General features: G+C 38.4%; 1 protein-coding gene and 1 pseudogene across 1 annotated transcript in view; one reads left to right on the forward strand and one right to left on the reverse strand.

Moving 5' to 3' along the window:
* The window catches only part of LOC141415479 (uncharacterized), a 110,216-nt gene that overhangs the window by 14,288 nt on the left and 70,345 nt on the right, over window positions 1-25,583 (forward strand). Inside the window, exons 4-5 of the mRNA XM_074052193.1 lie at window positions 7,848-7,917; window positions 12,677-12,795. Coding sequence (XP_073908294.1) covers window positions 7,848-7,917; window positions 12,677-12,795 — 189 coding nt within the window. The remainder of the gene's footprint in view (window positions 1-7,847; window positions 7,918-12,676; window positions 12,796-25,583) is intronic.
* Window positions 1,459-2,002, reverse strand: LOC109676965 (large ribosomal subunit protein eL27-like; annotated as a pseudogene).

Here is a 25,583-nt window from a genome sequence, read left to right on the forward strand (position 1 = left end):
AAAATGGTTAGCATTACTACTAAAGTACTACTGAGAAATATAATTCTCAGTCTTACATAGTTTTTTTTTTCTGAATATGTTCTAGAATATGTATATTTGTACAAATGGGGATATTTATTAAGTGCTGTCTGATTACTTTCAGACTGTTGAGTATACTTGCTTCCTGGCCAAATTAAATGTATGAAAATTCTGCCATATACCGTCACCTTAATCTCCTTCTTTCACAGTATATGGCAGATGGACTTCATATACCTATATGAAACAGAACTAAGAAACTGCTTGCAGTTGCTTTAAGTGGGGTGGGGAGGAGGTTGAAGAGGGAGAGACAATGGGGGCAGTGTAACTAACGTAGGATATAAGTCTCATTGGAGTTGTCACTACGAATCCCCCCTGTATAATGACTATATCCAAATAAAAATTTATTTAAAAAATTTATGAAAATTCTAATGCCACCATGATTCATAACAGGAAAGATTTTTTAAACTTCTGAAATCACTTTAAATATACTTCATATGGATCTCTGGTAATAGTGACTCAAGTAATCTTATTTTTCAGGCCATAAATCAGGTTTGATTTATAGGGCTAGTTCCTGCAAGCTGCTTAGACTCACAATTATTTTGTGGGCTGTTGTAGCCACTTGTTTGCTTTTGAACTCAACTCTAGGTGTTGAACTTTATTTGAGAGCCTAAAATGACCTGTGCCTCAGTTCCCTTAGAGGCTAGCATTTCCTTGTTTTATTGTACCTGCCCAAGTGGAGTGTGGAAAGAGTAATAGTATAGTAGCATGTGTGTGTGTGTGTGTGTGTGTGTGCATGTGCTATAGTTATACTATAAAAATTTACTGTAAAAAGAGCTTTTGGGAGGTACAAGATTTGAACTCAGGGCCTTGTGCTTTCTAGGCTAGCATTCTACCACTTAAGCCATATCTCCAGCTGTTTTTGCTCTGGTTATTTTTGAGGTAGGATCTTGTTTTTTATCCAAGATGGCCTGGACTGCAACTCTCCTATTTGAAATTTCCCACTGTAGCTGGGATGAGAGATGTGCACTATCATGCCCACCCTTTTGAGATGAGGTCTCACTGACCTGAAACCACCTTCTTTTTGATCTCAGCCTCCTGTATAGCTTGGGATGATAGGTGTGTGCCACTGCTCCCAGCTGTTGGTTGAGATGGGGTCTCATGAACTATTTGCCTGGACTGGCCTGGACCTATATTCTGCTGATCTCAACCTTCCAAGTGGCTAGGATTATGGTTATGAACTATTGGTGGCTGGCCAAAACATGTCTTTTCACAGACCTTGTACTTTCTTATTTAGCAGACTTGTGCTGTAGCCAAAATTTTAGTATTTGTGAAAACTATTGCGCACCCCCCACACACATTCTTCCTTAGTTGGCCTAAAGTAACTTTACTTATATTGCCTGAATTCTTTTTTTTTTTTTACAGGTCATTATTTTATTTTATATTTTCCTACAGCCCCTCACCTACCACCCAGTCTCTCTTATCCTATGAAAGGTCTACTTCTACCAGTCTGAATAATCAATGCAGCAGGCAGGCAGCTTGTTTCTTTTTTTTAAATAACGGGAACAAAACACATCTAAAACCGAAGCTTCTGGAAGAACTACTTACTCTTGCCAGTCTTGTACCTCTCCTCGAACTTGACTTTGGCCTCCCATCTGGCTTTGTGTTTAAGAGCTGGGTCTCTAAAGACATCCTTATTGACAACAGTCTTGTCCAAGGGGATGTCCACAGAGTACCTTGTGGGCATAAGGTGATTGTAGTTATAAACTTTCACGAAAGACTTTATCTTTGACCTCTTGGCGATTTTCTTCTTGCCCATTGCAGCTGTCACTTTGCGGGGATATCAGTCAATTCCAGCCACCAGAGCATGGCTGTAGGGGTGATCTGAGGTGCCATCATCAGTGTTCTTCACGATGATGGCTTTGCGTCCGAAGTAGCGTCCGGCTAGGACCAGCACCACTTTCCTGGGTTACATGAATTTGCCCATTTCGACAGCAACCAGCAGTCCCACAGCAAAAAGGGTGCCTGAATTCTTGAATGAGTAAAAGAATATGACTCCTTCCAAAAAATTCACAGCATTGCTGGACTGAGACTTGATGGCTACTGATTCTTAGGGGCAGGAGCACTGAGGCACAGGATCTCAGAGTGATTGTCTTGGGGACCAGAGGATAGGAAGCAACAGGGCAGTATTACCAGAGGAGAACTGTGCTTAAGGGACAAACGGCCTTTGGTAAATCCCAGGGCAGGAGATGGGACTACCTTTTTTTACTTTCTGTGAACTTTAAGAATGCCATTCATCCATAAATGCAACAAATGTTTGAGCTTCTGTTATGTGGCAGACATTGAATTAAGTACTGGAGGTACTGGGATGAATAAGCCAAACATCCCTTCAGTGATACCATTGATACAGTCTGTTTTGGAGTATGTCAGAAAAATGTTTATCAGAGAAGAAAGTTCACTAGACTTGTTTTAGATACTGAATGACTAGGGATTAAAGGTGGAGTTGTAGGTTAGCAGAAGACATTTTTTGAAAAGAGTAACTCTTCTATAATTAAAAGACAATTTACAGATGACATTGTGCAGAGACTTTTAGCTGATCCTGAACCTGTCTCTTCTACTGGCCTTTTTCCAGATGTCCTTACAATTAGGTATGCCTGCTTCGTGGCCAAATTCTTGTCAATGGAGTGAGCACAGAGAAGTATGCTACTTCCAGGCCTGGGCCCCAACACCTTGAGTCATGAGTATGTGTCCTTTCCTCAGTTGTCTCAGTGCAGAGGAGTCCAGTCACCCAGGAAGCCCCCAGCCACGAGATGGAAGGGTCATGGGTGCCAGAGCCACTGCTTAGAGGAGAGCTGTCTGCTGACCAAGGACACATGCTATGGACTTTACATGAGCTAGAAGTAAATAGTTATGGCATTTGAGTCATTATACAATTTGTTCTGTAGAGTTAGCTTGCCTAACTAGATACCTTGCCTAGAATGCCAAATAGAACTGGTGAGTTTAGTAAAGGGGCTAAGAGTTTCAGGCTCTGCTTTAACTTTTTTATTTATATGTAATGATCTATGCAGTTGCCATGGATTTTAAGAGTCTGTCTAAGTCATGATAGAATAAGTGGCAAAAAATGTTTAATGTATTCACTTCTAGTTGGTACAGTGGTTTGTCGCACTCAATATGGCCTTTCTCCATATTTGATTTAATAAACTATGTGGATCCTCAGTTAGCTTTAAAGGTACTCTGTGGAGACTTAAACATCCTCAGTTCTTATTTCAAAGAACTGTAAATACAGTTTTCATCATGCTACTTCTCTTTTCCAAAGCCTGTAATCACGTCTTATCATACAGCATTTTGTTTCATTAATCCATTACCCCATACCACATACATATAATGAAAGTGCCTATGTTTAACATCCTGACCTAGGTTCTTTGAAGACAGACAAAATGAATAATATATAGGTCCTGCCTTCAAAGAGTTTGTGCTTGGTACACTGATGGTTACTACCTTTACTCACCTTTACCAACTACTCCTCATTTTAGCCTTTCTTTTTCTTTTTTTGGGTGGGACTGGGGTTTGAACTCGGGTTTTACCAACAAAGCAGGCATTCTACTGCTTGAGCCATACCTCTAGTCAGTCCATTTTGCTCTGGTTATTTCAGCCATGGGGTTCTCACAAACCATTTATCCTGCCTGGCCTCAAACCTTGATCCTCCTGATCTCAACTTTCCAAAAAGCTAGGATTATAGCCACTGGTACCTGACTCATTAGCATTTAAAAGTCCATGTATTATTTTTTCATTTTTTTTCTTTTTTAGCATTGTCTCCTTAACTAGATACTGTAATTTCTGAAAGCAGGGATTATATTTTCCAGAGTTCTGCATCTCCCCTCTTGGGTACTTCTAGCAGATACAGGGCACTATATTTAATTGAGTATTCCTATAATTTTTCTTAATTATCTTGCTTGGATATTCGAGCATAGTTTTGTATTGTAGTCTGCATTAACAGACAAAAGTGCTTTTTTAAAGTTGTTTAGGGATTTATGGTATTATGCAGTTGAAGAGTGTCAGGACTGGTAGGGTCATTCTTAGATATTTACCTAATTCCTGATCTTTTAGGTTGATCATCTGGTTATCGATAGTAAGGTATGACTGTTAATCTTGGCACGGCATCACCTTGGGCTTGTTAGAAGCATTTGCTCTTGTCCCACATAGACCTGTAAATCAGAACTTGTATTGAAATGAGATCCTCAGATGACCACATGCCCATAAAGTTGAAGAAGCCCTGCTCAAGGTCACCCTCACATTTGACTTTTGAGAAAACCAAGAAAGTCAGAGTTACCCAGAGTCACAAGACTGGGATCATTTGGAAACCTTTAAAAAATATTGGTGCCTGGGTCCCTTCCCCAGACATTTTGCCCTAATTGGTCAGAATTGCATCTTGGGCATCAGAATTTTTTAAAAAATCAATGATCAAGTGACCACCTGAGGCTGAGAACCCTTGATTTGGTTAGTGACAGAATCTAGTCTTTTTTGATGCTCTAACCAAGCATTCCTTTCACTCCATCATGGATAATCTGTTCAGGAACAAGGCGAAAATACCCAGAGTGTTCACAGTAATGCACCTCTTTTTTAAAAAAAAATTCCTTTATAATGTTTACCCCAGTTAGCATCCTTCTTACTGTCTGCCTTGCCCTTCTGGAATGTTCCTCCAGGAGGGCAGGACCTTTGCCCTCCTGTTCCCTGCTAGGTCTCAGCTGTGACAGTATCTGGCATGTGGCAGGTGCTTCTTTCATATATATAGACCAAATGGAAGGAGTGACAATAAGGAGGCATGTGTTTTTTGGGAGGGAGATAGGCTACTCTGAAAGTACCTGTGGGGCTGCATAATTCTGGGACTAGGGGCTTCCTGAAGGACCATTGGCCTGCATGAACTGAAGGTTTGGCCAGGAAGAACAGCAGGACTTCTGCAGCTGAGGGAGGACTTGAAACCATCTCTCTCTGACTTGAATGCTTTTGCATTTCCATTCTGTTGTGTTGTTAGCAGTGAGTAGGGACAGGAATAGACCACTCCCGCTTTTTAGGTACTTGGGACTGGCCCTCCTACTTCCTCAGGGGGTAAAGCCATTATAGTAATGCAGAAAGGCATCTCGAGGTGGTTCAGTATGTGATTCTGTGAACAGGGCCTGGCACCAGAGTATCTACTTCCACTTGTTACCAATCACATTTTCTTGTGCTTTGGCTTATTTGCTTTGAGAACCTGGAGTTTTTGAGGTTAGAAGGACTTAATAGATTTTACTTTCAACTTACATGAGTGCCTTTCCTATAGTTAATTACTAAGACTGTTTATTATGGCAATGCTGTGGAGAAAGCATGCTTGGTTTTTGCCTATAATACTTATGTTATGTATGTTATTTTAGTGTTTACGTCTTCCTATTTGTTATTTGGAATGTTTTACCACTAATGATCAGATTTTGAAGTTCAGTGTGAAAATCTTTTTTTGTGAAGCTGTTTTTTCATATGTCCTACCAAGTATTAGTGATTTTTTTTTTTTACTGCAATACTAGGGTTTAAGCTTAGGACTTTGCACTTGCTAGGTAGGCTCTCTACCTCTTGAGCCACGCTTCCATCCCATTTTGCTCTTGTTATTTTTGAGATAGGGATTTGCTTTTTTTGCCTAGGCCAGTCTGGACCATGATCTTTCTATTATAAGCTTATTGCCATAGCTGAGAGATGACAGGTATGAACCACTGTGCCCAGCTATTGGTTGAGATGGGGTCTCATGAACTTTTTGCCTGCCTTGGCCATGAACTCTGATCCTCCCTGATTTCCACTTCCTGCCTCTCAAGTAACCAGGATTACAGCCATGAGCCACCTGTATCCGACCAACCATTAGTGATTTTTAAACTTTTGACCTAAGACCATTGTGAAGATGTCTTGAAAAGTTATCTTACGCTATTTATTTTCAGTAATAGAAAGCCAGAAAGTGTTAAGCCTTGAATGTAAGATGTCTTTTTAAGTTCGAGTTCAGAAACTGCATAGAGATTAGATGTTATCTTCGTGTGACCTAGGAGTCTGCTGCTGGAAAGTGGCAGATGTTAGAGGAAGTTGGGGTTCTGTTGACTTCACATCAGTTGCTTTGCATAATCAACTGTAATTCCATGTTCATGGTCATAGATAGAACTAACATTCTGAGGATAGGCCAGAATTTATAGGGAGAATCCTGGGATCCAGATGTTACTACAGGCTATTACCATAAGCGGCTACTGTTAATTGGTGGGGGGGAGGGCAGAGAGAGAGAGAGAGAGAGAGAGAGATCCTACAATAAGAATTTTCCAGAAACAAAAGAAAGAATTAAAGAGCTGATGGTTATTCTGGTTTCTAGGAGTCATATTATGGGGAAAGATTTATTGTATGGGCCCTGACAATAATTTGACTTCTGAAGCACTTGATAATGGATATAAGGGAGAGGAAAATTAGAAATACATGGAAGTCAGTTTAATCAGATTTTAACATTCCTTTTGGCATTAAAAATTCAGGCAATCATCAGTTTATTCTTAGGAAATCTTAAGGTTATTAAAGATTATTAACAGTAGTGTTTTATAGTTGTGAGTTCTTTTTGAATTTAAAACACTTTGGCATATAGTATCTTATTTAATTCCCTCACCTGCCCTGTGACATAGGAGAGAGAAGTGTCATGTTTCCTTTCTGTTGATGAGGTAGTACAGAGAGGTTCAGTTACTTTCCAAGGACAACTAATAACTAGTAGAACTGAGCTCTTTCTTTATATTTTAAATATAAAATGTTACGGGTTATTGTTGAAGTTGTAAACTGTCTTTTGTTTTCTAAGTATAGGAATGTGTGGCTTATAACTAGGATGAATAATCTAAAATTTTTCCTAATGCAGCCATAAGAAAAGTTTTCTTAGGATTTTACCTAATATTGCAACCATAAGAAAAGTTTTTGTAGGATTGCTGGGTGGCAAGACCCATTTTTTTTTATTTTTAAAGTTACCATTGTATATGTTCTTAAAACTTTAATTTTATCTGAGTGAAGTGGTCTGAGATCAGAGACTATGTCTTCCAACTTCCTCTTGACTTACTCTGTCTGCCATAGTGCCTGTTGGCACTCAGTGCAGATTCTTTTGTGTGAGTTGGGTATTGGGTATATTGCTGGGAAATGGTTAATGATGTTGATCTGACTAACTGCAAAATGTGTACAGTATCTGTTCTTAGTAAATGTTTACTCTATCCACAGCACATGTGTCCCATTAAAAAACTACACGAGTAATACATGTTCACGAGCATAGATGTCTTATACATACACACCCCCTTAAGTTTTGAAACAATCTTTGCAGTGCAAAGAACTTGGCCCTGCTCACCCAGCCATTTGTAAGTTGGCAATATTTTTATCATTCTCAAATATTTTGTGCATTTCTTACAAACAAGAACATTGTCCTTCACAACTAAAATACAGTAATCAAAATCCAGAAATGAACATCGAGGCATTTTTACCATTTAATTCTCAAATCCTATTTCCCTTTTGCCTATTGTCCCAGCAGTGATCTTTGTAAAAAAAAAGTTCAGTCAGAACCTTGGGACACATTCAGTTGTCTCTTAAGTCTTCTTTAACACAGAACAGTCTCAGTGTTTTCTGACTTTTGTGCCCATGACACTTTGAAAATTGCCAGCCAGTCATTTTTTGGAATGTTCCTCATTTTGGATTTGTCCAATGTTTCTTTATGATTAGATTTAGGTTTTGCATCTTTGGCAGGAAAATCACAGAAGAGCCAGAATATATCTTTTTCAAAGATTAGTTTTACATTTTATTTTCTGTTTCCTTAGAGCGTTTCCCAAAGTGTATTCTGCGGAACTAGCACCTACTGTGTTCTCAACACCGTGCCACCTATAGAAGGTAGGATTTGAAAAAAGCTTTTGACTTTTGGGAAGGGGTGGGTTTGGCAGTGAGAGTCACTCCTTCATCACAGTGCAGTGAAACAGTCTTTGACCAGGTCTTTAGAAGGCCTGGGTTCTGCCTTTTAACTGCTGTGTGATCTTAGATAAGTTACTTAATCTTTTTGGGGTTAGTAGAAATTTCCTCATGTTTCTGTGGGGATTCAAAAAGTCAATGGATTCAGTCACACAGAAAAGTCAGAGCACTCTGTGTTGGTCGTAATACAGTTTTATAGTTCTGGAGTCCAGTACCAGGTGATATAGAGTAAGAACATGTGGCATTGTGGGGAAAACCACGGGTCATGTTTGAATCCCTTTTGAGCCATTTGTAACTGAATCCTGGGCAAATTAATCTCAGCCTCAGGTTCTTTATCTGAAAAGTGGGAGTGATTAAATTTTTATGTTTTATCATGAGGAGATAGAGAGCACAGTGTAAAGTCCTTTCTGGGTGCCTAAGTCCCACAAATGTTTGCCCCCTGATCAATAATAGAAAAGAGATTCACTTGATCATATGCAGGTCAAGTTGTAACCCAGTGAAATACAGTAGGAGAGGATGTGTCTAAGCTTAAATTGAAGTGATAGATCACAGGGTTTATGTGCCTCCATTTACATTTTTTTAAATTGAAAATGTAAATACAGATAAATAGAAGTTTATTGACTCCAAGCTATGAGTTGACCTAAACCTGGACCAGAAATTTAATAACAGATTGATAGTAAACAGATACATCTGGACCACACAAAAATAGGAGGGTGCCATGTGTTGATCGCATAGCTCTATGAAAAGGAGAAAGAAAGGTTGTTTAGTAGCAAAACTAGCTATGCTTTTCTGCTTAAAAATTACTTTCTTTTATTTTTAACCTTCAAAAATATTTTGGATAATTACAGCTGTGTTTAATTCATTTTGGAGACTGTCTGGAAAAGAATAATGCAGACTATGATCAATGCTTGGCACATAGTTGGTGCTTAATTAATGTTTACTTTGGATGAGTAGTGATTTGAAAGTTGTAGATTAGTCATGGAAGTATTTGTTGCTGTGAGCACTGTGCTGCCTTGAATGCAACAATGTGTGCTTATGTTTTCCTAAACCAGTTCCTGTCCCAATAATTAAATCTGAGCACATAATAATTATACTTAAATAGGAGATTGTAGAGCTTCCTTTAGTCTTACCATTCCAAGTTACTGATCAGATATATTCCTAATAAGATTTAGCAAGTGGATACACTGATACACCAATTCATTTTGAACAGTTTGGTCTAGAGGTTGAGAAGTTAACCCTAATCAACTTGATTGAGTAAGTGTTCATCATTGCTTATAGTACCAAAATTATTTAATTTTTATTATGAATCAAAATAGATGTATCATATCTAGGTTAGAGTCATTATACTTACAGTTTCCCTTGTAGAAGTCAGAGTGTTCAAGGAGCAGGTCAAATACAAATCTCTGGATTTAGATTTAAATAAAGGATTGGGCATTGTGAATGTCAAGTTTTTAGAAATAAAACCAGAAGCAGGAATATTTTTTGTCTTAATGAAGTGAATGAGCATTTTTGTACATTTTAGAAAGATTTAGCTAAATTATACTATACCTATAAAATTATCATTTAGAAAATATCTGAAGGTTGACTAGAAAGGATGGTTCATTCTCCAGAATTGTAACTGTCAACCAAGTAAATAATCTGTCAATTTCAAGAGCTTCACTAGTTATGTTTTTTTGTGAAGTAGGTTAGAAGATTATTTTGGTCATCTATCACACATGCATATGTGTAGATAATGCTAATGAAATGTTTTACTGTCATTTGGTTGGCACTCCCGTTTTGCAGTGTCAAAGTTTATCTTTGAATTGACTACTGAGATGCAATTGAAACCAGTGTATACCTTAATTTTTTTGTTAACTTAAGATACTGTTACTAGATTTCAAAACTGGCACATGTATTTAATTATTTAATCATTTATAGCTGTTCTAAAAGCATGAAACAGTAGCTTTTAATTAAAAAAACCCATTTTTATGCAGTATTGCCACATGAGCAGTTCTTTTCCAGTATAAAAGCAAAGTTTCTCCTTATCACACTTTAACCTGAAACACTGAAATTTGAAAGTAGGAGGTGTAGCATTTTGCTTTTTCAAGTTCCTAATAATTCTTTCTCCAGTATTGAAATTGCCATCTTCACAATGCGCAGTGGGAAAATTTACCCATGTTTATGTTTCTTTAAAACATCCAATTTATATTCAGTATGAACCTAAAATTGTAGAAGTGGCACAGTTTAAAAACTGATTAGGGCACCCATTGCCCTGTCATACTCCTCTTCCTTTTTAACCCCTGACTGCACATTCCCACAAAGTGCTGTCTTTAGAAACTTGATTGAGACAGTGCTTACACAGCCTTCTGCTTCTCTTTAAAAGCCTTTGGGCTAAATCACCACCACCTGATTTGGTATCAGAGCAGAAGACCAAAGCTTTTCCTATAGCTGTTAGTTATACTGAAGAGAAGAGAACCCCTACCCCCCCTCACACTGTATTTACCACAGGGCAGCTGGACTCTTTAAAGAGGCTTAAAGGGACAGGAAATTAACATCAGGTTGTGAGCACAGAGAGACAGAAGCCAGCGTTTAGTATTCTTTTCATTTGTGTTCAGAATTCTGCTTTAAACAAATTGCTTTCTCAGGGATATGACTGTTTATATGCAAAGCATAAGCATTGATTGAGCACATAGCCTAGTGGTATTTTCTTATAAGGTCCCTGTAAATATTGAATATTTGAATTGAATATAGATTTTAGAATTTTATTTCTACTTTAGAAATCGTATATATCATGGGAGTTTTTAAAAAATGAGAATAAAACCACTTTAGGAGCAGAGAGAAGGGAGGTAAAGGCTCTTATGATTTGGTCTTCTTTGCTTTAAAGTTTTATAGCCCATGGCACCTCCCTTGGGAAGATCGAGTGCAGGGAGCATGCATGAGCACATAAAATTACAAAGATGTTACAGTGTGCAGTTAGTACAGAACTTTCTCCTAGTCCAACAGTTTTCTTGGTTTCTAAGCAAAATATTTAAAAGAGTTTAATCTTATTTTGCTATCAAATTAAAACTTTAGATTCTTAAAAATAGTTTTTAAGTTTTTCCAAGTTTTTATACTGTTGTAGAAATACATGATGGTGTTATAATTCAGTTGGTTATGTAGTTCATGCCCCAAAAAAGATTTAGTGCACTAAAACTCAGTCTTAAGTTCATCCCTATAAAGTATTCTGTATGATGTAGTAAATTTTTTAGACTATTTCTATGCCCAGTGTTTCCCTTTTAAGATCTTTTCCATGAGAAGAAATATGTTAATCAGATGAGAAATGTTTGGAGAAGGTTTTATGACCTTAGAAAGTATTTTTTAATTCTTTTATATTTTTTACATGTTCCAAAAAATAGACTCTGCCAAACAAAATTATAGTAAATAACAGGAAATACTGTTTTTTACTTTTAACATTATCAGTGTATGTAAGATTGCTGAATTGCAAGGTGTGTTAAATTATTGATCGATTTTATAAATTTTACAGGGATTTGTATATGAAGGAGAATGAAGTGATCTCTAATTCTCTTATTAATGATTTGGGAAAACTGAAAATATTAAGTAACTTAGCCAAGGTCACACAATTAGACTGTAGCAGAAGTGGGGTAGATTCTTGGAATCTTAACTCTTGAGTTTGTTGTTATTATATCTTACTAATACCAGAAAAAATGATAAAACTGTCCAACTAGAGCAAATCCAGTCTTCAGTGTTCCTTAGTACCTACTTATGCATTGTATCCTTTATATGTATATTTGGGATTTCATTTAATATTAGCTAAAATGGAGTGGGTAATTTGAAACTTTTGGCCTAAATTTGCCACAGCTGGCAAGGAGTTTTGAACCAGGCAGAGGACATGTGTTACAGGAGTGGGATTATAAATACAGTGTAAATAAGTGATTGAAATAAATGTGATCTAAAGAAATGATCTCTTCTAGAAAGCACCAGCTAGACAGATTACCAAGTTGTCAGACACACTGTCTAGTCTAAAAGTAATCATTTTTCTCTAACTCATTTAGAAGAGTTACATTTTGATGATGTAGCTGAAGAACCAATAGTTCTACAGATATGTACATGTAAATCAAGTTAATTAAAGTGATATGTTTTTAGATTCAGGATGGAAATGCCAGCTCTGTCTTATCTGGTAGCCAACTATAGGTTTAATTCCTTATAAGTTTAATGATTTGCTTTTGAAAGGATAAATTTCATTTGTGTTCTAAGGGATGAAGTTGTATATAGTTTATGAATAAAGTAGTCATGTGTTACAATTCCTACCTAAGAATCTTGAAACCTTTTCAACTAGTTAATAAAAGATTTATGGGTTTTGTGGAATTAAATGATTTTGCAGTTTTGATGTACTTCATGGAAACATGGGGAAAGGATCTTTAAAAGTAATATTCTGGTTATGGGCAGCTGCTGGGATATTCCCTGTTCGCTTGCTTGTGTTGGGGCAAAACACAATCTTATTTTAGAACCTCACAGCCAGGTTCCTGCTGCCATCCATGTGATAAGAGTGTAGGCAAGTGCAACCTAGAGGAATGGAGACTAGAGGCCCTTTGATGCTCTTGGTCTTACAGCTGCTAAACTGAGCTGCTGTTTCTTACCTTGCCAGTGTACTTAAAAGGAGGCTTTTTTCTTATTTTCTCTGAATTTATTGTTTTCTTCTTTATAGATGATCATGGGAACAGCAATAGTAGTCATGTAAAAATCTTTTTACCGAAAAAGCTGCTTGAATGTCTGCCGAAATGTTCAAGTTTACCAAAAGAGGGGCACCGTTGGAACACTAATGAGGTAGATAAATCACTGTTTTTAAGGGCATAACTATTTTAAAGGCAAACTTTCTAGGCTATTCTCATAGCACTCCTTTATATTAACTTGAAATTCAAAAAATACTGAATTAGAAAATTGTCAGTGAGATTAATCTGGATTGGACAGGAACCAACATGTGTACTGACCTGTTTCTGATCTGCTTGGTTTGCATTGAAATGTAAAATGTGCATGCTGACTTAACCAGGGTAACATGAGTTTCTGTGCTGTGTGTTTTCTTGCCTTTTGGCTTCTTGCATTTGGTGGTTAACCCTATCTGCTTCTCATTTAAACATTATCATTAGTTCCCGTGTTGTCATGAATGAATGAATGTGCAGCCCCAGTGTTTCACAGAAAATACAGCGCTTTAACAATGTGAAGTTTGTATAATTGGGAAGAACAGGCTCCTTATGAGCAAAACATCTTTAGTCCTCTCTGGTGAAGAAAGTTTGCTTGGAGAATTCTCTGAGTTACCTTAATCATAGGAATTTTTATTAGAACCAAAGGCAATAATAGTAGATTATATATTTGGCATCCAGATAAAAAGTAAATCAATGAAATAGAGTGAACAGAAGTTTATCTTCTTGGGTGACATTTCCTTTTTTGGTAAATTTTAATATGGGACCATATTACCTTGTCATCTTTTTTTTTAACTTTGACTTCTGAATTTTTAAATTTAGGATAATAGCCATTAATGTGGTGATAAGAATTGGATATGTGTCTGTTTCAATTTAAGGTAATACTAATTACTGTGCTGCTGAGAATTGGGTATATGGCCATCAATATGTGAATTATATTCCTTTAAGTTCAAATGGCTGCAGTTAACTAGTTTTGACAAGTTGGTCTAGGTCCATTCCTGTTCAACATTTACTTCCAATTTAGGTTAAAATACAGCTTCCTACCCTTGATAGTTACTCAGTTTTGTTAGGACACAAGAAGAAAACAATGCTTTTGAGCCTTAATTTTGAAAGATTCTTTTGTTTCAACTTAACTCGGGAATGCTTTTGTTTTTGAGTTGTGGGAGGTTATATGGATGAAAGTCTCTGTACTTTTCACAAGTTAAGCATTTAAATACTAGAACCTTTCAGCTTTGCTACCTTGTCTTAATTGATTTTTAAATCTCTCTTAAGGTATATGTATTTTGATTATTTACATGAATGGTATTTGCCCTTTAGGTAGAATACTTTTGTGTTGACAAACATTACTTTAGAGGCCTATGTTTTTAACCAGTTTTTTTAATTGACAGTGTCATACATTTTAGACATGAAAGCAAATATATTAAAAATTAGTCTTAATCATGGACTGTAACTCTTATCAGTAATATAGTAAAATTTGGAAGCCATCCAGTAATTCTCTACATGGTTATGAATTACTTAAAAACACAAGTTTCTTCCGGGTGTTGGTGGCTTACATTTATAATCCTCGCTACTTGGGAGGCTGAAATTGGGAGAATCATGGCTTGAGGCTAGCCCATGCAGATAGTTCTAGAGACCCCATCTCCAAAATACCAGAGCATAAATGGTGCTAGAGGTGTGGTTCAAGTGGTAGAGTGCCTGCTTTGCAAGCCTGAAGTACAGAGTTCAAACCCCAGTCCCCCCCCCGACTTAAAAAACCAAAAAAACAGGAACCTCAAGATTCTTAATATTCCCTGAGACATAAATTTGATGCAATATTATTATAAGTTAGTTCTACTTTATAATTGTTAGAAAACACATAATATATGTTTTCCAGTATTATATTCCATGTAGAATTGATAATATAATTATAATTTAAAATTATATTTGAAACCAGATAGTCTAATGATTAAAATTGTTGGCCTTAAGAGTTACAGAAGTAGATATAACCAAATCAGAAATTTAATTGGTAGCTTATTTAGATTGGTGGCTTAAGCTAAAAATTTTGAGCAATATCGTTCATCATTCACGTATTTATTTATTGTAAAACACCAATAAAGAATTTTTATAGAGGACAAGATTAAAGAATATGAGGTTGACTCCTTTGGAGACCACAGGTTGCTTTCTCTCAGCTTACAGAGGAAAATGCATCCCTCTTTCTGTGAAATGTGAAATTGGGGATCTAGATGAGAAAAGGTGGATTGCTTTGAGCAGGTGATTGCTGCTACAGTAAGCATAACAGAGAAGGTGTGTTTCTAAGGGTGGAGACAGCAGGAGGCAGCACAGCTAACAAGGGCAGCCACACAGCATCCATTCCCCTTGGGATTGGTTGTTCTTTTAGTAATTTGTCAGTTCAGCACTGACAAAAACTCTTAGGAGAGAACTGAATTTAAAGGTTGGCCCATATTTCTGTGTAAAGGACCTTGGCATGTTTCCCCATTTTCTATTTCTTGGTTTTAGGAGAAAGGAATACTAAGTATGATGGTGGGAGACTTAACTTACATTAGGAGCTGTTAATGCCATAGGATGTGATACAGAGATGATACCCTGTCATTGTTACTGTTTCTTTGCTTTTTAAAAGCTGCCTTGGATAATAGGAGGAAGAAAACAGTACAGTTACTAAACTAGTTGTTTCTTTGGTCTTCCTGGGCATTGGCATTTTCCCCATACTCTTCAGCCTGCCATCGTTCATGGTGACATTCAAACCTGAAAGAAACTGAGTTCGATGGATTTACTTCTCACAGGGGCTTTCTAGTCCTAGGTGAGGAAAATCTTGTTTAGTCACTGTTTCTGAGAGATCCCTTGACACTCTCACAAAGTGAAGCTAGTCACACTGCCATTGTTAAGAGCCCATTTTCCTTCAAAAGTGGAATAACTGCATTTTGGTTGAGGGCCACATGAAGTAGTCAGCTTGTACTGTGAAGCTGTGTTGTACAAAAGCTGAATTTCTTTAGATCTGTCTTCCTGGGATAAGGGGCTTGTACTTGAAGATGTGTGTGGGCCAGAGAGCAGTGGAGTGCATAGTGGAGTTGTGTTTTCCATCTCACTTCTACACAGTCTGTTTGCAGAGTACAACTGGCAGCCAGAATTGCCTGTGTGTAAGAAATTGCAGCTCTCATCTTTCTCCGTCTCCAGTGTTGTTTCATATTCTCTGTATTCTCTCTCTCTCTCTCTCTCTCACACACACACACACACACACACACACACACAGAGCTGGAACTCTTGGGTGTAATGTGACTCTTAAACTTTTTTTTGGTATTCAGGTTTGAATTCAAGACCTCATACTTGCAAGGCAGGCGCTTTACCACTTGAGCCACTCTGGTAGCCCTTTTTTGTGTTAATGTTTTTTGTCTGACATTGATCCTGCCTCCTGAGTATCTAGGATTACAGGCACTAGCCATTAGCACCTGGCTAGACTCTTGAACTTTAAGTAATTCCTTTATTCACATTTGTGTTCACATTTTTGAAGTTATTTGAAAAAATGCAAGTTTCAATGTATATGTGTTTGAGTGTTAAGAAAGCAAGAATGAGATTGTGTCCTGTAAAATGTTGCCATGTGTTGAGTACCTGTTCTTTGGTAGTGACTGTGTACTTTATATAGTTACTTCTAAGCCTTACAAATAAGATTGTAAAATGAGCCACAGTTCCTTTTAGAGATGAGGGAGTGTAGGTAGACGGGTTAAATAATTTGGTCAGTATAGCACACTATCAAGTTTCTGAACTTCATTTCTTCTGTTACTTAACTCATTCCTAGGAACTTTTTGGCATTGCTGGGGATCCAACCCAGGGCCTTGCAACATACTAGGCAAGCACCCTACTCTCAGTGAGCTACATCCCCAGCCCCCCCTAGAAACTTTCATTCTATTATTTGTTGTCTAGGCCTTTAATTAAAGACCCCATCACTCTAAACCACATTAGTGTGCTCAGCAAATCCATTCTGTAATGTAGTTTTGAATTAGAAAGAGTGAATGGAGGATTAGTATTGTAGGTTCATATCCAAGTGTTTGGTGAAGCTGAAAGTCACTAAAAGGAAGACTTTGAGAAGATGAAGAGAGATCCTCAGTCTAGTTAAGCTACTTTAACCTTTTCTAACCTATTGGGATACATAAAGTCTCCTGCCCTTCTTGAATAGTATTTGCAACTTCAAAATAAATGAAGTGCTGCATCGAAAAACAAATCAACTTTAGGTCATGCTTTCTCAACCACGAACATTGTTCCTCAGGTTCTGAAGACCATGAAGGAAATGATGATGGTGACTACATCAGTAGTTGTGGAAGCTAATGTTCATTGAACATTTTTTGTTTGATAGCCACTATTGAGTCCTTTACAGTGTGCAGTCACACACAATCCTAGAAGTAACCCTTATCCTCATAGTACAGGTGAGGAAGCCCAAGTCCCGCAGGATATGAAATAGTGCTTCTGGAGTCGAGAGCTGCAGAGTTGGGCTGCCTGGCTTCAGGGCTCATTCATTCCCTCCTGTTCTGTCCCAAAGATCATTTTCAAATGGACTTTTCCAAGATTTCATTGCTATTAGGACTTCTAATCCTTCTGTCTTATAGAATTATTTGGCTTCTTTATTCATTTGTATTTTAAGTATGATAAACTATTTTTTTGCATGGTTTTATTTTTTTTAAAGTAGCACTCATTTCTTGTGGAAATAGTTTTGCTTCTTAATAATGAATATTAATATGTGCATTCTGGATAATGAAGAAAATCATCCAGCTAATGAAGAAATTTTGTACCTGTGTATACTTTGAGGGCAAGGCCTGATTTTTATTTCCCTGGCAGGGGAGAAAGAACATATTAAGCACAGTGCTTGTTCTTTAATGGAATCAACTTTTATTTCAGTTGGTATTCACATCTTTATTGGGTGAACTAGTACAAGGTTTTTGCATTTTAAGTTAATATTTTTAAGGCCCAAAGCCAGAAATAATTATGCTAATGCAAGTTTCTGATTGCATAAATGACTACTTCATAATTACATTCATTTGTACTCCATACATGTTGTCTAGACTGGAGTTTCTTTTGTTTAGTCATTAATTAGCTGTTTGACTTAAAATATAACTACTGTATTCCTGATTCTCCAGTTCTAGATTTCAGATGGCATTCTTCCAATGCTAAACCAGTGTAGTACCATCAACCTTTTATATTGAAAATGTTTGCCCTCAATATGTTCAAATCACTTTCGTGTGCTACAATTTTTGAACTATTAATGTTCTTTGTTTTCCCTTCAGTACAAAGTTTCTCTACAGTAAGCAAACATGATGGAATTGTTTGTACTGACACTTAAAACAGCACCGTGTGTTTTCAGTTTGGTGGCATCTTCACAGGTTGTCATATTAAAATGGATTTTTAATGGTAAAAAATCTTTACAGAGATTTTAGGTCATAGAGATGATACGTTCTAAGCCGCATTTTAAGATCCTGAAGAGAAACCTGAGTATAATTATAGTGGGGTTTTTTGTTTGTTTGTTTGTTTGGTTTTTTTGTTCCAGGGTAAAGGGAGAATTATCTTTTTAAATCCTGAATACTTTTTTAGGAAAAGTGAACTTTTAATTTGAAGGCTGTGAGAATTATTAAATTATAGTTTCACTTCAGTTTTTTTTAAACAATAAGCTACCTTTTGAGATCTTTCAAATCAATTTTTTTTGGTGTGTAGGCATATATTAGATACAGTGCTTTTTGTGTTTTTAATTTTTTCCTTTGTATAACTTCATAAAGTCATGGATTTAGGACTATAATTTTTCAGTGATTGCTTTGCTAGTGTATTTACATGTTAGCTCTTTGAAATACAGAACCACATTTTGGAGGAGATCATTTGGGTCTTAATGTGAGCTTAGCTGGAAAACACTAGTAGTGCTCTAATCAGAAAGACCAGAGAGATATTTTGGCTTTGATGACCTGGAAAGTTAGTTAACACTGAAATATGGCTTTGTTTTGCTTAGTTTTTAAAGGAGCTCGTGGTTTGAATGGTCCCAGATTATTTTCTGAGTCCAGGCAGGGCCTTTCTAATTAAATTGCAAATGTGAAAATGCACATATGAACAGCACACAGAGAACCAACTTGGTTTGATTTGTGAATACAATATATGGAATTAAGTTTCAAATTGAATGTGATAATTTGTGACAGTGGGTTAAATATAATTCCTGTATTCAGTTTAGCAGTATGAAATGAACCAAATATATTCTATGCCCCAGGTAAGCACAGGGGTGTTTATTAGGCAAGCTGTGTTAAGTGGGCACTTTCTCCTCTGTACATACATTGGAAGCTCTATCCTTCCGCACTGGTGAGGACAAACAGGCGAAGACCACTTATTCCAGGCAGGGTGGACTGAGGAAAAGAAAAGAAGCAGCTCTCACCTGTAGAGATTAATGTTTATAACATTTGAATAAGATGGTAAAGGGGAGGAAATTCCTGTGAATTTCAGATTAGACTTTAGCTGTTTTATTAGATTACTTTAGTATGCAGCACCCAGAAGAATATTGAGCCCATAGTCATTGTTCAGTAAGTGCTTGTTGAATGAAATGTATAAAACCACAACAAACTCTATAAGCTTCTTTATTCTTGGAGTTCTTACCAACATAATACTCAGATATAAATAGAAGCTACAAACGCAATACAATATACATTAACAATGTTAGTTAATGCAATGGATGGTGTTTGCTAAAACTAAATTGTGTCTTGCAATATGAATATCATACTTGCTGTTCTCAAATGGGTTCTTTGGAATTTGGTGTGTAGTACTATCCTGTGCCCTTCAGTCATTCTACCCCTTTTCCTCATTGGGAGATCATTTTTTGCAGAGCAAGCATTTTTTTAAGTCCAGGTTAGGCTCTGTTACAAATATGTCATTCGTTAGCCCAAGAGCAATGTAAGTGGCACGTAAGCAAATGTAGTCACGGCTTGCCAACTTGGACAGTGGGGTTTTCTGTCAATATTTTTGTAGTAGGTATTATTTTTTTCTAATTATAAATTAAGATGTGAAGTTAAAAATCTTTTGTAAACCATGTATCCCTGATAATCATTCCACAAAGCCTGAATTGAGACCCACTACTGTCTTAAAAAGCATTAGGAACTGGTGCAGAGCAGGATCTTGTCGCGTGTGTTATATAGGACACTTGCCTGCCCAATCTCTGAGTTGTAGGTGGTGGCACTCAGTGTCTGTTGAAGATTTGTCTTTAAAGACTTTTCTTGCTTTCCGAGTTGTTTGAGAGTATAGGATCTTTCAGGAGGCTGGAGTCCAGCTTGTGATTACAATGTTTTTGGAGGAACTGGGGTTTGAACTTAGCCTTGATAAGCATGTACTCTGCTACTTGAGCCACACCCCCAGCCCCTTTTACCTTTAGCTGTTTTTTGGGTAAGGTTGTAACATTTTTGATAAGACTTTTCCTTGGACAGTGATCCTCTATCACACTACCTGCCTAGCTGAGATTAGAGGTGAGATTTTTCAGCTTTTTTTTTTGGCAACATTGAGGTTTGAACTCAGAGCCTCACACTTGCTGGGTAGGTGCTCTTATGGCTTGAGCCACTGTGCGAAACCTTTTTTTGTGATGGGTATTTTCAAGATAGAGTCTGGTGAATTTTTTGCTCAGGGCTGGCTTTGAACCAAGATCCTCTTGATCTTTGCTTCCTGAGAAGCTAGGATTATAGGCGTGAGCCACTGGCACCCAGCTAATATATGTATATATGGATATATATTTGATGGTACTGGGGCTTGAACTCAGGACCTCATGCTTGCTAGATGCTCTACCACTGGAGCCACTCTGCCAGCCCCTCAACTGTTAACCATTCTGTTATTTTTATTAGGAAAGTGTACAGTTCACTGGTTTTTAATATATCCACACAGTGTGCAACAACCACCACCCATTTCCTAATTCCAGAATGTTTTCATCACCCAAACAGCCTCTGAACTTGATGGGGTTAGCAAACTTGGGGGCAGGCTGCCTGTTTTTCAGGATCTTGGGTTCTTCTTTTATATTGTCTCTGAAATTTCTATGTTCATTTAGTCCTGAAGCTGAAGTTTGGACAGATTGTCCTTTGGTCCAGGTTATAACTTACTGTCCTGTGTCCTGAGATTGCATTTAAAAAATGTTAAGGTGCAGATGAGGATCCACTTTGGGTCCACACTGTCTAAGTCAGAGGTTTTAGTGCAGTCAAAACTGTGACTGTGCAAGAATGTTATTGATCCACACACCCTTTAGGGATACTTGGAGTGAGACTTTGGGTGATGGTGACTTCCATAGAGGAGAAGCTGAAGCCTGTGGTAAGGTAGACTGAGATGGGAAGGGAAGGTTTACCTAGGGAAGCTGGCATTCTTTACCTGAGTGGACTTGAGGCTTGAGTGGGGCACAGTCACCTGGAGACTGCCAGGATCCATGTGAATGTCTGCTCCAGTAGATCTGGCTAGGGTCTGAGAATGCATGTCTTCCTTTTCTGTCTGTATTTTTGTTTGTTTGTTTGTTTGTTTGTGGTACTCAAGAGTTGAACTCAGGGTCTCCTGCTTATTAGGCAGGGACTCTACCACTTGAGCCACACCACCAGCCCTTTTTGTTTTTGTTGTTTTTAAAATAGAATCTCGATTTATGCCCAGGTCAGCTGCCTGCGCATACCAAGATCCTACTACTTGCGCTTTCCTTGAGTAGTTGGGATGACAGGTGAGTAGTTGAGATAGGGTTTGGGAACTTTTTGCCCTCACTGACCTTGAACCAAGATCCTCCCAGTCTCTGCCTCCTGAGTAGCTAGGATTACAGGCGTGAGCCACCACGCCTAGTGAGAATGTGTGGTTCTAACATGTACCCAGGTGAAACCCATTTAAATGATGCTGCTCTACCTACAGTGTCTCCTAATTGACATTACTTGATCTTAGCTTCAGCTTTGCTGTCTCCACACCGTGTAGGTATATTTCAGTGTACTTTGGTTATGAGAATACAGTTGAGCTTCCTAGAGTCCTTTTCTCTATCCAGTAAGTTCAAAGCATCGCTGAATGCAAGTGGGTTTTTTGGGGTACTTAAGTAAGGTATCTGTTAATGTCTTGTTATTTAGGCAGCCCTTTTAAAGCAGGGGTGGTAGTAATGGGGTGTGTGGGAACATTGTGTTTTTTTTGATATCTCTCCAGGTGGTAGCATGATGGATAGTCTTCCCTCTCTTATATCTCCATTTGGTTCTGGTAGCTGAAGTTGACTGAGATTCTCTTATCTCTGCTTCCTGGATAGATGAGATTATAGTTGCATACCACCACACCTGCTTGTTCTTTGGAATAAGGGTCTTACTAACTTTTTGTTATTGTTTTGTTTTATGGCTGGAGCTGGTCTTGAACCTAAATCCTCCTAGGTCCACCTTCCAAGTAGCTGAGAGCTAAATGTCATAATCTACCTATCTACCAGCCTACCAGATATTTACAAGGACAAGTTCTGTTGAAGTGTTTAAAAGCTGTTCCTAAAAATAACCCAAGTTTTTTTCCAGTGTTAATTCTTTTACAAAGTTACAAAATCAGGGCTGGTAGAGTGGCTCAAGTGGTAGAGTGCCTTCCTAGCAAGCATGAGGCCTTGAGTTAAAACCCTAGTATCACCAAATTAAAAAAGAAAATCAAGTGAATAACAACAACAAAATGCAAAAAAGAATTCCCTTCTAGCAGACGGGCCAGGGTGAATGTGGTGAAACAGAAATGTGTCTAGGGGGTTGTTCGTCTGTAAGGAAGGATGTTAACTTCAGGTACATACTTTCATGGGTTTCTGCTGACCTGCTGAAGTATGTTGAAGTGTAAAATGTAGAGAACCGAGAATTTACATTTGAGGAGAAAGGAGGGAACTGGGAGAACCTCAGCTCTGGGGAATTGAACAAGATGAAGGTAGGGCATGCCACTGTGTGCATGCATGGGGCATCTGTCCTGTAACTGCAGTAGTCCAGCTTCATGTAACTCTGCTGTCATTATAATTCCAAAGGAGTTCTTTGGAAGGAAAAAGAAGTGTCTGTGCAAGAAATAAGGAAGCTTGTCTAGGTGAAGTTGGCCACTTGTAGTGCCAAGTCAAAAGAGAAGCAGGTGGTCTGAATGGCTGGGAATCAGGGAATGATTGGGATAGTCAGCACTTGAGCTATACTGTTACTGTCTGTGTAACTCATACAGGGTACTAGTCTGCATTCCTGCTCCCACCCCCCAATACACACTTTTGTGGTGGTACTAGGGCTTGAACTATATACCACTTGAGCCATGCCTCCAGCCTTTGTTTTTGCTTTAGTTATTTTTCAGATAGGGCTTCATATTCTTACCTAAGGCTGGCCTCAGACTGAGATTCTTTCATCTCTGCTTCCTGGATAGATGAGATTATAGTTATGTACCACCACACCTGGCTTGTTCTTTGGAATAGGGTCTCATTAACTTTTGTTTTGTTTTGTTTTATGGCTGGAGCTGGTCTTGAACCTAAATCCTCCTAGCTCTACCTTCCAGGTAGCTGAGATTACAGGTATGAGCCAGTGCACCTGGCTTTTTTTTGTTTTTTGATCTCCCCATGTAGCCCAGGTTGACTCCCAATTCTCCAGCCTCCTGCCTCTGCCTCTCAAGTGCTCCTTTTTAAGGAGATTCAAGGTCAGTCAGAAGGCCCCAGGATAAAGTGTGGAAGGATCACACCCTCGTAGTGTCTGGGGGCTTTTCCTGGGAGCTGGCCCAGAGGAGGCTTTTCAGCTGCCATTCGGGTTCTTACTCAAAAAGGCTGCAGGGGACACTTTTCCAGAAAAGAAGGGGGAAGACACTTAAGTCTGTTTACCTTTTTAAAAGTTCAGAAGGCATTGAAAGAATGGGAAAGTGCCTTCTTCCCATTTCTGAGAAAAGGTTCATTGAAATGACTTGAAATTAGGCAGGATCTGTAAAACTGATATCTGAGTAAAGTCACTCCCATTTTCCTGACACATCTTTAAGCTGTGTGATGACTGATTGTCTTTCCTGGTATCAGAAGACACTTGCTAATGTGTGTGTTAGAATTCTGTTTTTGAGCTGTGGAACAAAATTTAGACTTCTTAACTCCTGATTATTTAAGATTCATTTTTGTTAAATACTTTAATTATTACTAATCAAATTTTTTTATATTGAAACATTTGCAGTTTTTAATAATCCATTCCTCAAGCAATTCAAAGAATCTGCTGTGGTGATTATGTATTTTTTATTTCATAAATGAGGATAGTTTTGGAATTAGCACCTGTCATCATCCAATACACTGATGACTGATGTCTTTTCATTGAGTGTCCTTTGGCTGCCCCTGCTAGGCTGTAAGTTCTGTATGGACAGGGATCTTCATCTGTGTGTTCACTGCTGGAGCCTGAAAGTTTAGACCAGCACCTTGCTACTAGTGCCTACGGACTGTTCATTGAATGAATGATTGAGGAACCCATCAACACTTGCTGCTAAGTTGCTGCTTAAGTGGACTGCTCTTTATCCCTGAATTAAACAACCTGCCTTTGAAATAGTCACTGTAGCACCCAACAGATCCATAGGAACTCTCCCCAAAAACTTGTGATGCAGAGAGGAGCAAATGTGTGCTCCCTAAATGCCCACAGATTCCCAGCATTGCAGAAGGAAGGAAGAAAGGAAGGATCGAGCGAGGCAGATATGCTCAGTCTAGACCTCAGACTCCTCAGTCAGGGAAAGGCACCAAGGAGTGAGCGAGGGGAGGCAGGAAGCCATGATCATCCTCTGTGTAGGAGTGCTTGCAGGTGGAAACATGCAGCCTGGGAAAGAGGGATGCTCTTCCCCACCTGCAGCTTTCCACGATACAGCACTTAGAGAAAATGCTGCTCTTCTCAGAGTCCGGCCATCAGAAACACAGTTGTGTTTCAGAAGTTTTTCTGTGCTGGTGTGGGCATGTGTACATGTATGTGTATATGTACATGCACATTTATTTACCCAGAATAGGTCTACTCACCCGCAATTTTGTAGTCTAGTTTTCTCATAACATGTTGTATGTTAGGTCTTTCTTGACAGTAACCATGGCATCATGTTTACTGACTGCATATTAATACTGTCTTTTACTTCATGCCATCATTTATGCATTCAGCAATGTTTTTGAGGGCCCACTATGTACCAGGCACTGGTTGGAAATACTGAGGGTACCAGACAGGCATAGTCCTGTTCTTGTGGAGCGTACATTTTAGAACATAAGTGAATAAGTAGGGAAGAGTTTCAGAGAGTGCTCAAAAGAAAACAACAGGATGCTGAGGTGAGCACTCTAGGTGGATGTATTATAGTGTTATGGGAGACCTTTAGAAGTGATACATGAGCAACATCTGAATGATGAAGGAAGGCCAGCTGCCTGAGGATCTGGAGGAATAACATTCTAGGTGGAGTGAATAGTCTTTGCAAAAGCCCTAACGCGGGAAAGTGCTTAGTTTGAGGAAGAGTGAAGAAGACACTGTTGGTTAGAGCAGAGTGGCCTTTTGGGAGATGAGCTAGCAAGGTGGACCAGGTTGATCTAGGAGTGCTGCATAGGGATGAAGCCTTGGGGTTTAGTTTTAGGCAGTGGGAAGTCATCATAGGATGAGGTTTCTGGAGGTGACACCATGTGGAGTTTTCTTTTTGTGGTCATTCTCTGGCTGCTCTGGGGCTATCAGAGGAAGCAGAGAGACCAGTTAGGAGACTGTTACAGTCATTGGTGTCTTGGTAAGAGATGACGGTGGCAGAGAACAGGGAGAGAAGTGAAAGTATTTTAGAGACGGAGCTATCAAACCTGGGGAATTGGATGTAGGGTAAGGAAAGGAAAGCCCAAGAAAGAGCCCTTGGGGCTGGGGGCGTGGCTCAAGTGGTATCGCTCATGCATGTGGCCCTGGGTTCAGTCTTTAGTACTAAAAAAAAAAGAAGAATGAGCCCTCTGCACTGTTGGTGGTCTTATCACTG

This window comes from Castor canadensis, chromosome 13 (assembly GCF_047511655.1).
Source record: "Castor canadensis chromosome 13, mCasCan1.hap1v2, whole genome shotgun sequence".
Classification (NCBI taxonomy): Eukaryota; Metazoa; Chordata; class Mammalia; order Rodentia; family Castoridae; genus Castor; species Castor canadensis.